General features: G+C 37.1%; 1 protein-coding gene and 1 long non-coding RNA gene across 7 annotated transcripts in view; one reads left to right on the top strand and one right to left on the bottom strand.

The window, feature by feature from the left end:
- Window positions 1-12,677, bottom strand: part of LOC109699759 (uncharacterized) — a 121,687-nt gene that overhangs the window by 43,748 nt on the left and 65,262 nt on the right. For all 6 annotated transcript variants that reach the window (XR_012449079.1, XM_074077002.1, XM_074077004.1 and 3 more), the window contains exon 8: window positions 12,306-12,484. Coding sequence is in view for 5 of the 6 variants with exons in the window: in XM_074077002.1 (XP_073933103.1) it covers window positions 12,306-12,484 (179 nt within the window). In the remaining variant the exon portion in view is untranslated. The remainder of the gene's footprint in view (window positions 1-12,305; window positions 12,485-12,677) is intronic.
- Window positions 10,757-12,677, top strand: part of LOC141424158 (uncharacterized) — a 34,159-nt gene continuing 32,238 nt past the window's right edge. The window contains exon 1 of the long non-coding RNA XR_012449080.1: window positions 10,757-11,224. This is a non-coding gene — a long non-coding RNA (uncharacterized lncRNA). The remainder of the gene's footprint in view (window positions 11,225-12,677) is intronic.

The following is a 12,677-nucleotide window of genomic DNA, read 5'->3' as shown; positions in this document are numbered from 1 at the left end:
AAATTTAGCTATAAGAAATATACAAGAAATGTGTATTCAAGGGACTTTCCCTCTTCTCCCCCAAATGGCAAAGAAAAATATGTTTCTAGATTGAAAAAGTAAAATAAAAAACATAGATAAGTCAACTCCAAAACAGGCCAGTCATAGAAAGACAGATCCATTCTTTTGTCTAGTGGACAATTAGTTCACAACAACATTTCACTCTACTGATCACTCCCATCTTCTAAAACACATTCCTCTCTGAGTTCTGGTAACATAGACTGTCTTGGCTATCCACTTGCCCAGTGGCTACTCCCGATGAGCATCTACTGCTGGATTTCCTTCCTTCTGCCAGACTTCTGACTGGTTCCATCTTCTACCCACAGTTTGGTTTTTAGCTCTTTTCTCTTGGAATTTACATTCTCCTAGGAGAACTTATACAAATGATATACGATATCATTTGAATATTAAAATGATTAACACAACTGAATCTCTGTCCATATCTCTTCCCAGAACTCCAGCATTGTCTCCACCATACAGTAACCTGGATATCTAACAGACATAAATAGAGTGAGAGTAGAGCTGTTAAGTACCCACAGAAATGAACTATCTTATTTCCTGCTGATGTCTGTTCAAACTTACTCTTTAGAACTGATTTTCCTCTGCCTCTAGATCAATTCCAGGATAAGTTCTAAAGGTTACCCCTTTCTTTTTTTGGTAACAGGTAAGTAAAAGTTGTGGCATAAAATTTTTATGCTAAGATGTAGGCTGTAGAGTTAGACAGAGAATTAGAGCCCACACTATATTCCATTTCTCTACCCTGCCTCCATTTAGTTTTAGAATTTTAAAAGAAAATTGTGGGCTGCACGCTGGTGGCTCATGCCTGTAATCCTAGCTACTTGGGAGGCTGAGATTGGGAGGTTTGCCGTTCACGGCCAGCTCAGGAAAAATGTTTTCAAGATACCATCCCAACCAATAGCAGGACAAGAGGAATTAGCCTGTCTTCCCAAGCTATGCAAGGGGGCTGAGATTGGGTAGATTGTGTTTCCAGGTCAGCCTGAGCAAAAAAAAGGTTTATGAGACCCCTTCTCAACAGAAAAAAGCTGGGCGTGGTGGTGCATATCTATAATACCAGCTGTGAAGAGAAGCCTAAAACCAGAGGATTGCAGTCCAGGCTAGCCTGGGCAAAAAGTGAGACCCTATTTCCAAAGAGCAAAAGGGCTGGAGATGTGCCTGGAGCAGCAGAGCATCAGCCTAGCAAGTGCCCTGAGTACAACCCCCCGTACCACAAGGAAGGAAGGAAGGGAGGGAGGGAGGGAGTAGTGAGTAGGAAAGGAGGGAGGAAAGAAAGAAGACAAAATTTGAATTTTGGGTTGGGGATGAAGTTCAGTAAAGTGTGTGCCTAATAGGTTCAGGGCCCCTGGGTTTGACCTTCAGTACTTGAAAAAAAAAAGAATTATTAGCCTCTTTGCAGTTTGGGAAGGGAATACCACTCACTTTCCTTTGATAAAAGGAAGTAAAGATTAACACACCGTAGCCTTAAAAGATATTCAAGATACATGACAGAAATAATTAATAACATTTCATGCTCCAAATTTAACTTTTTGTTCAAAATAAAGTCTCGTCTTATTGCTGTGTGTCATGACATCCATTAAACTCCTTCTCTAACATAGCAGAGTAAATATCAGAATTCTTGAAACAGAGACAAGTATTGTGAGCATAAAACTCCTTTTTCTTTGAGCTTTTGTAAAGCACAGTGTGTGAAGTGCCTCCTAGTCCCACACACACCCACATTTGGGTTCTGGTATATATAGATGCATAGAACAGAACAAAAAATGGCTTGTTTTGGTATAATACATAGGGGATGCCTCTTTTTGTTTGTAACCTGGTTGCACATTCAGTCTTATCTTTTATAAAGTCCAGTCTTCTGCTGGCACTGACAGGCTAGATAAACCACATTTATGATAGATGGTAAATGAATCTACTAATTATCCTCTTCGTTTGTATCCCAACTTTTTTCCTCTCTGATCATGCTCCTCTCAGCATTCACACTTAAACTAGTATCTTACAGCTTAAAAACTATAAAGTTCTTTGTTCTCTCATATACCTTCCTTCTCAGATGTCATTGGAATTCTCCTTTGGTTAATGGCAGCCTTGTTAATAAGTATCAATTCTACAACTGAGAGAAATGGAAAAGTTAAAGTAGACAAACATGTCTTTGAATACCTCACAGAACTTCAGATACTGAAGACTAATGAGGCTAACACCCAGAAGAAAATGAGCTCCACACTGGGGTCACTTCTACCTGAAAAGGCTGAGAAGCTAGCAGAGAATTCCACATACTCATGTAGTTGAGACTGCATCAAGGAAGTGGTCCTGGTAAAGCAGGCTCTGAATTTGAACCCTGAAGAATAACCCCGGAAATGAGGGTGAATGGGGCCAAGACCAACCCTCACAGGAACTGAAGGTTGGCATAATTATTTTAGCACTGATAAGATTGAGATGACCTTGAATCATCAGTGCTCTTATCTTTCCAAAAGAAACAAGATTGCAGAAATTGCAGATGGTAGACACAGACCTATAAGAGATCCAGATAAAGGAATCATTAGATGTGGACTTTAACATGACTGACTGATATGATCAAAGGAAAAAAAAACCTTGATTCTTCTAGCCTAAACAGGAAACTATAAAAAAAGAACCAAATGGAAACTACAAGTAAAAATATAAGTATTGAAATTAAGTACTTTGTGGAGAAATTTTGCTATTAAACTATGCAGTTGGAGAAATAGCAGAAGACATATTAAACAGAGAGACAAGAGTGTTCTTTCAGCTTTCATGATTTCTTTTGAGAAATTAATTAAGGATCATTGGTTGAGGAAAAAGAAAATAGAAAATTACATTCAAAATTCTGAAAGGAGACAACTACAAAGTCTAGAATTCTATAACCAATAAAAAATTCTGAAAGTATTAAGGAGAGTTAAATATATTTTCCCATGATAATTGATTAATCATCAACATTTGAAGAAGAAAAATTATCCCAAGTTAAATGTTTATAGATGCAGAAAAAGAAGAATCTTAGAATAGGTTAAGGCCAAAAATTGCATGTTCTCCCTCATAGACCTAAAACAAATGCAGTAATATTATTGGTCATAGGTCACATACTAAGGGGAGAACATACACAGGAGGGATAGGAATAAGGAAGGAAACCTAAAACTTGAATGTGGTTGATGTGCTCCCTGTAGAGGAGCAAATATAGTAATCTTAAACTGGAAGAGGCCACTATGGGAAGGGGATTAGGAAGTAGTGAAAAGGTCTGGCAGGATGAACCAATCTGGGTTGTAAAAAACATCTGCATGGAAACAACACAAGGAATCTCCCTGTAGAGCTATCTTTATCTTAAACTAGCAAAAACACTATGTTTTTCTTTTTATCTTATTTGTTTTTTTCTTCAACAAGATGGAGAACAAGAGCGCAGAACAGATTCTGCCCAGAGATGGGGCGGTGGGGGGGCAATGTATACACATGTAAGTAAATGTAAAAACTATAAAATAAAATTTTTTTTAAAAGTACTTTTAAGTTTTTAAAATAATGCTAATAGTGTCTCATAGTTTTATTATGTACATATAATTAAAAAAATGACACTATGAATATTATACATAGGACATGGTTAAATTAAATGCTGTAATATCCTAAAATAGTATAAACACTAGTTCATATCAGGCACTAAGTCTAAATGTATGTGGTAATTGCATGTGGCAATCTTTTAAATAATTGTTAAAATAGTATAATAAAACTATTTAATTTTCTGAAAAGAAGAAAAGTGAGCTAAAGAAAAATATAACAGAAGAGGAAAATTGAAAGCAGAAGTAATAATAGGATATTTAAACTCAGTTATTTTAGTAATTATACTAGTTGTAAATGAACTAAACATTTTTCAGTTGCCCTAATTCTAGTCTCTTTCATACAGTCAATCTTTTTCAAAAGACAGGACTCTGAATGCTGTTCCAACTTTCAACTTACATTAATTCATTGGCTCTTTCTAAACTCACTTTACATAACCTAGCCTGCCATTGCTGAATTTACTAATGACTTCCATGAAGCAAAACTGAATGGATCAATGTATACACATTTAAGTATATGTAAAACTATAAAATAAAAGGAGAAAAGAAAAAAATTAAAAATAAATTTAAAAATATGAATGGATGCTTTCTAATACTCATCACAGTATGGCCTTTTGTCAGCACTGAGAGGCAACAACTTTCCTTTGTGAAACTTACCATTTTTATTATTTTTGGTTTGGCTTGATGATACATTTTTTTCCCTGGGTTTTGTTTATGGCTTTCTGGTCACACCTCACAGTCACTGTTTCTACCTTCTCCTCTGTGCACCATCAGGACCTCAACTAAAGGCTCTCTTTAAACTCCTTTATATTTTCTCCTTTAAGAACTGCATCCATTTTTGTAGCTCTAAACACTCTCTCTACTCACTGTATGTCATTCTAAAAAATATACATTATATATATCCCTCACTTCTCAATTTTTTCTTCCTAGCCCCAACCTTGAATATCCAGATACCCGCAGAGAAACGCCAGTCACATTGCTAATCACAATATCACACTAGTTCAAACTGAATTACCAACATTTCCTTGTTATATTCTCTTGTAATCTGCTACTGATTCAGCGAATGATGCCTTACCCATCAAATCACTTTTGCCAGAAAATTCAGACACCCTTTTTACTCTTCCTCTAGGCTGTTGACTGAACCTTTGTGTTCCTCATTTTTTACATGTTGAAACCTCATCTTTAATATGAAGATGAGGTTAGAAATTTAGGGAAATTAAAAATAAAAGAAATTTAGGAAAAAAAAAAAAAACGTGAAGGTATTTTGAGGTGAAATCTTCGGAGATTAGGCCAGGAGAGTAAAGACCTCGTGAATGGGATTATGATCCTATAGAAGAGACTTCCAAGACTGTCTTTCTTATTCCCATTATGTGAAGACACAATGAAAAGATGGGTGCCTATGAACCTGAAAATGGGCCCTCACCAGGGATTAGATCTGTAGCTTTGCTCGTGGACTTTCCTGATTCCAGAACTATGAATTTTTAATGTTTATAAACCACCCAGTTTATGGTATTTGGTTATAGCAGTCATAAAAGACTGAGACACCCTACTATGTTCAATTCATAACACAACCCTATTAATTCTGGTTCTTAAATATATCTGGAGATAAGTCAATCTAGTTTATTACTCTCACCTGGATAAAAATTACTATCCCTCTTGCCAAGATTATGGTACTAGCTTTCTCAGTGGTATTCCTATTGTACTCTTGTCACTCTCTAATGCTTTCTCAACATAACAGTTGGAATGAGCTTTTGAAAATTCTCTTACCTAAAACATTTGGCAGCTTTCTATTGAAAGGAGAACATTCAAAAGTCCCTCTTATTGTTCTCCTGCTTATCTATTAAGTCTACCATTCTTCCTTCTCTGCTCTCCTTCTTATATGCTGGCTTTAGGCACACTGGAATTTTATAAATTCAAATGTCATAACTTTTCCCAGTTTGGAGAATTCACACATTTATTCTTCCTAAAAAATGCTCACCTGAGCTTTCTGTCTGGCTAACTTCTAGTCAACCTTCAGGTCTCAGCTAAGATGTTATATCTTTGAAAAGAAATTCATTATATACTCCCCCCTCCTTTAATTTACCTAGACCTTTCATTTTACTCTTATTCCAGTTACCAATCTATTTTTCTCAGCTCCAAATTTACCCCTTAGTACATGCTTTATAGTTATGGACTACATTTCTTTCTGCATGTCTCCTTTATAGTAAGCATGGTGCTGAGATTTCTCAGTAGAGGGCACTAGAGAAACATTTCAGGGGAAGGCGAGACTGCTCTTTCCAGCTATTGTAGGGCATGTCTGTGTTGTGTGTGTGAACATAAGGGGGTGTTTGTCCCAGACATGCACCCAGAACATGCTGTCCCTCTGAGACCTTATAGCCTTGGCATGACCTGGTGATCTCCTTCCTGTGACCCTCTCCATACAGACATCTTATGCTCCAGGTCTCCTGCCTTTTCTGATGCCCTGATTCTCTCTGTTCACTTCCCTCCTCTCCAAGGGTTGCCTGTTACAGTTTTTTCACCTCTTCTGACAGGCTCTTTATGACAAGGACATCTCATATTCCAGGCTTGCTGCAACACGAGTATTCTCATTATATGACTATGCACCAGCTATCAACTGAGGTTTTCCTGCAACATCTGTGCCCCAAAGGGTCCTTCCTGTTTGTCCTGTGACTGCAGACTCATTCTGACCTGGGAAAGCAGTGAGCCGTTCTGCCATCCAGTGAATTAAACTAAGCTCCCCAATGAGATCTGAATACCTAGTCTTGCAGGAAAGTTCCTCCTTCCAACTTTGTCCTTTCTTGGATATGCTTTCTTAGTATCATGTAATGTTTTCTTTTATTCTATGGTTATTCTTTTATCATACTTTAATAACTCTGTATTAAATTTCCCCTGTTGAAAGCACAGTGTGACTGTATCTCTTGAGGTAGCCCAGACTGCTACAATTCTCTCTCCCTCTCTGTAATTTTACTTTGAATACTAATCATAATTACAGATTTATTTGTGAATTCACTTCTTAGTACCACTCTTATCCATGGAACTATAAGCACAGACAGGTCAGGCGTCATGTCTGTTTTGTTGCCTTCCCACCACTTACATAATACCTCGCTTATAAAAAGTACTTAATAAATACTTGTTGCATGAATGAATATTGTATGGCTGAGTTCATATTCTGCTAATTTATCCTGTTATGTTCTTCTTATGCCCCATTAACTCTTCATCCATTGCCAACTATTCTAAAGATCAGACATAATATATTCTGGAATCTGTAGCACTACCAGGGATTTGATTTTAGCTTTTGAAAAACAAAATAACGCTGTTATTTCATATTCTACCCTTTCTACATTAAAACCTATTGTGGCAATGATGGTCACAGTTGCAGTTGCTCATAATAGTTTTTTCTTTTTAAACTTTACTAGCATATAATAGTTGTTCACAGGGATACATTGTGATATTTTCATATGTGCTTACATAGCTAGATTTACCCTCTCCATTGTTTCTCTATTCCACCAGGACAATTTTAACAGGTTTCATTCTTCTATTTTCATATATGAATACAAAATACATCCTATTTTCATACATGCATACAAAATACATCCACCCTCATTCATGTTTTCTTATTTTTCTTAACAGTGTCCAAATCATAAGATCCACATTTCTTTTCCAAAAAAGACAGAAGCAGTTAAAAAAAATTTAAGTCTAACTATTATCACTATACTTCTAATCTTTCATATAAGTTCTGCCCCAGGATTCATATACTCAAATCTTTTAGGCCTGGCAGTAATTTAAATGACAGGAGTGTAAGGAAATGAGGAGTGGTGAAGATTGTAGCAAATGGTACATTACATGCTTTATCTGCATGCATTTAATTAAAAAATATAAAAATAGCATGCATGCCAGCCATAACACCTGCAAGCAGCCCCAGGCCCTTGACTGCAACCTAGCAAACCCAGACCTAAAATATTGGCTCCAGGAACCATTCTGAATTTCAAGGATCAGGAATCTTTAAAAAAAAGATGCTTGACTTAGAGTGGCTAAGTATATTTATTTTTGCTGAAGAAGGTCATGAAACACTAGCATTTACTATTATTGGTATTTTACAAGAGGAAACAAAAATTTTAAATGAAAGACAGGAAAGATAATCTCAATATATGAATTTCAAGTAAGAACAATTGGCAAGATTATATTAGTTGTTTCATACTTTGAGTATAAGATGGGAATAAATGTTGTGAAGCTCAGGTAACAAATCAGAATTACCTTGAAAGCTTAAAAAAGAACCCACAGTTCCCAAGACCTGTCTCTCGGCTATTCAGGAGATAAGAGTGAAGGAGATGGTTTGCATGTGCACTTTGGGAAAGTCCTTTGAGGCTTCTGAAATACACCTAGTTTGGAAATTTCAGGTCTGTTCCACTTTAATGTTTAGAAAACAGAAATCATGGACAGACCGACTATCATTTCTCATCCTCTTTAGAGAGAATCCCATTTTCCTGCACTGGAGGGAGACAAAGTTTTTCAAGTAGTTCATAGCTTACATTGTCATGAAATGCAGAGCACTTCATGGTCTGTGCAACAAATAACTGATCCATAATCTAGAAATAGAAAGTTTTCACAATAATTCAGCATGTAAAATTATTTTTCACTTTTTTAATGCTTTGGATTTCTTTATTGACTTGTTCCATAAAGGGATTAAGTTTATGTGTGTGTGTGATTTAATACATATCTCTCTATATATGTATATCTCCATATATATCTCTGTATATGTATACATACACACACACATGCAGACATATGTATAATGAAACTAGAGAAATATAAAATAATGGAAGAAAAATAAATAATCATGTCATGAAGGAGATAAATAGCCAAAACTCTTGCTTTGGAACCCGATTAAAGGGGGGTCACAAATGTGGTTGGACAATGAACAAATTGAGAAAGAATATAGAAAAACAATTCCATTTAAAATAGCCACAAAAAAACCTAAATACTAGGAGTAAATTTAATGAAGGACATAAATGATCTCTTCAAGGAGAACTACAAACTACTGAAGAAAGAGACTGAGGAAGACTACAGAATATGGAAAGATCTCCCATGCTCATGGATTGGTAGAATCAATATAGTAAAAATGGCTATACTACCAAAAGCAATCTACATATTCAACACAATTCCCATCAAAATTCCAATGACATTCATCACAGAGATTGAAAATCTACCCTAAAGTTCATTTGAAAACACAAGAGACCTCAAATGGCCAAGGCAATACTAAGCAAAAAGATCCAGCGTTGGCTGGAGGTATCACAATACCCAATTTAAAACTATACTACAGAGCCATAGCAATAAAAGGAGCATAGTACTGGCACAAAAACATATGTGAAGACCAGTGGAACAGAATAGAATATCCAGATATGAATCCACACAGCTACGTCCACCTTATTTTTGACAAAAGTGCCAAAAACATATGATGAAGAAAAGATAGCCTCTTCAACAAATGTTGCTGGGAAAAGTGGCTATCTGGCTGCAGAAAACTGAAACTAGATCTATGCCTGTCACCCTGAATTAGTATCAACTCAAAGTGGATTAAGGATCTTAATATCAGACCCAAAACCTTGAAGCTAGTAAACAAAAGAGCAAGGAATACCTTGGAAACTATAGGTATAGGCAAGGACTTCCTCAGTAGAACATCAGCCCAGCAACTAAGAGAAAGGATGGGCAAAAGGGACTACATGAAATTAAAAAGCTTCTGCACAACAAAAGAATTGGTCTCTAAATTGAAGAGACCACCCACAGAGTGGGAGAAAATATTTGCCAGCTATACATCAGACAAAGGATTGATAACCAGAATATACAGAGAGCTCAAAAAACAACTCCCCCAAAATCAATGAACTAGTAAAGAAGTGGGCAACTGAACTAAACAGAACTTTTTCTAAGGAAGAAGTCCAAATGGCCAAAACACACATGAAAAAGTGCTCACCATCCCTGGTGATAAAGGAAATTCAAATCAAAACCTCACTCCTGTAGAACACTACCAACAACAAATGTTGTCAAGGATGCCAGGGAAAAAGTAACCCTCATACCCTGCTGGTGGGAATGTAAACTAGTACAACTACTTTGGAAAACAATATGGAGGCTTCTTAAAAAAACTAAACATAGCTCTGCCATATGATTCAGCAATACCATTCCTAGGGATAGACCCAAAGGAATGCGACTTAAGTTATTACAAAACCACCTTCACACCTATGTTTATTGCAGCACTATTCACAATAGCCAAGCTATGGAAACAGCCAAGATGCCCCACTACTGATGAATGGATTAAGAAAATGTGGTATTGATAAAGCGAGAGCACACAAGGGAGGTATGAGGATAGGTAAGACACCCCAAAAAATAGATAACATTTGTTGCCCTCAATGCAAAGAAACTAGTGCAGATACTTTAAAGCGACAGAGTCCAATAGGAGAAGGGGAACAGGAACTAGAGAAAAGGTTAGTTTGAGAAGAATTAACTTAGAAGGTAAAACACATGTACAGGAAATCAATGCGAGTCAACTCCCTGTATAGCTATCCTTATCTCAACTAGCAAAAACCCTTGGTCCTTCCTATTATTGCTAATACTCTCTCTTCAACAAAATTAGAAATAAGGACAAAATAGTTCCTGCCTGGTAGCAAGGGGGGGTGAGGGGAGAGGAGGGGGCAGGAGGGGAGGTTAAGGAAGGAGGGTGAGAGGGAAGGGGGAAGGGGGAAGTGGGGGGAGAAATGACCCAAACATTGTATGCACATATGAATAAAAGAAAAAATAAAAAAAAGAAAATGTGGTATTTATTATACACAATGGAATTTTATTCAGCCACAAAGAAGAATGAAATTTTGCCATTCTCAAGTAAATGGATGGAACTAGAGAACAGCATCTTAAGTGAAGTTATCCAGGCTCAGAAGGTCAAAAATCGCATGTTCTCCCTCATGTGTAGATTATAGACCTAAAACAAATGCAGTAATATTATTGGACATGGGTCATACACTAAGGGGAGAACACGCACAGGAGAAATAGGTAAAGGAAAGGAACCTAAAACATGAATGTGGTTGATGTGCTCCCTGTTAAGGAACAAATGTAGTCTTAAACTGGCAGAGGCCACTATGAGAAGGGGACCAGGAAGTAGCGAAGAGGTCTGGTAGAAACGAACCAATGTGGGTTGCAATACACAAGTGCATGGAAGCAACTCTAGGAATCTCTCTTCAACAAAATTGGAGAAGAGGGCAGAACAGGTTCTGCGTGGAAGTGGGGACGGGGCAGGTGGGGGAGGTGGCACAAACAATGTTTATATATGTTAAGTAAATGTAAAAATGATAAAATGAAAGGAGAAATGAAAACAATTTATTATAAAAAGTTTTTTAAAAGACTGATGTTTGATACAAAAGTTCTAGCATTTTCCTGCTTGTTACTAAAAAGAAAGGAGAGGAAGGAAGAAAAGAAGGAAGGAGAACTTCTGTGAGTGTGCTTGCTAACCTGCACAAGGTGATTTTCTCTACAGATAACTGTGATGCTTCCCTGGCATCTGCCTTGCCTTGGGTATCCTTCAGCATCTCTTCAGCTGACCAGCAGCCATGGCCCTGGGTTTGTGAGTCTAAATCTGACAGATGGTGAGTCTGTTATTGTCTTCCTGTAAGCCTACCATGAACTCATTCAGAGCAGGTTTATATTTTTAGTTAATTTTTATTCTTACAGCTGAAAAATTAAGTACAATGTATTTAATGAAATTGAAAAAAATGGTTCATCATCTTTTACATTTCTTCTTGCTTATTAAAAAGTTTTCTATAGAAAAAAAACCCAAAAAAACAAATGTGGTTGGAGTGAAGCCAATAGGGTGTAAGTCAGAGGACACAGTAGGCCCTTTGTTACATAGAAGAGTACATGGGCTAAGAGAGGGAGTCTATTCAGCTCTTGCCAACTGTTGCTAGGGAATTTTTCAAGAGAGGTTGGAAACTGGGATTTCTATGTGAAATCTCTGTTTTTACCATGCTTGCATCTGATTAACAAAATTAGATACTGGATTACATAGGGATAGGAAAACACTTGTGCTGACAAAATGTGAGCTGCACATTACAGTCACCTGAAGAGCTTTCACCAACTACACAGGCCGAGGCCCCATCCTAGGGGCCTGTTAAATTAGAAACATCTGGGAGGAGAACCAACTACATATTTTGAGAATATTCCCTGGGTGATTCCAGCCTTCATCTGTTATATCACTGTTCTCATGAAATTTGGAAAATGCAGCATGGTATTTCAGGCTATTTTTGGTCTTCTGCCTCAGCAGCCTTGATTAAAGTCCTGCCACTCAGTAAACAGTATACAGGCATTGTATTTCCAGTGAGATGTTTTTCTAGACCCACTTTGATTCCTCTAGGGTACTAGATATTTACTTTGGTTTTTATTTTCTTGGCTTTGATAAGAAACTTTTCACAGAGAAGCTGAATATAGTAATAAAGGGGATAGAAATTTATGCCACTCTTGATTTATGCTGCAGAAAGAGAATAAATTAATTCTCTGACCTTATGAAGGAAGAAAACTTCCCAACAAGTCATAGAAGAGAACAATATTTCCAGAATCCTCAATATGGTCCTTTACAAGATAATACTTGGGACATGGCATAGTCCATGTGACTATACTTCCCAAAATTTCTTATTTTTACCCAGGTCAGCCCTCACCCTCCCCTCAGCTTACCTTTTTGTGTTTGTAATAGTAAAGGCAGCCATCGTGCTTCAGCACAAACCACCTTTTCCTCCAACCTTTCACAAAGCTGGAGCGAGTCCTCTTATGCAGGTAGCCACGGCAGGTGGGCCAAGGGGTATTGGGACAGCGGCTGATGTCAGATCCCACCACCAGGGTCAAGATGTCTGGACCTAGAAGCATGAATTTGGGCTAGTTCAAAATCTTAGAATCAACTGGAAGGACAATAACTATTCAGAATGAAAGGATGAGGAAATGTTTGCAGTTTTTAGAAATGGAATAAAATAGAATCTTAGCATTGGAATAAATCAATATCGTTAGTAATTCAAACTCTCTTGTCTATGAGGAAAATGAGAACTGGAGAGG

The sequence above is a fragment of the Castor canadensis genome, chromosome 6, assembly GCF_047511655.1.
Source record: "Castor canadensis chromosome 6, mCasCan1.hap1v2, whole genome shotgun sequence".
Taxonomy (NCBI): Eukaryota; Metazoa; Chordata; class Mammalia; order Rodentia; family Castoridae; genus Castor; species Castor canadensis.
Note: the sequence above shows the minus strand (reverse complement) of the source record. Positions and strands in the feature narration are given on the sequence as shown.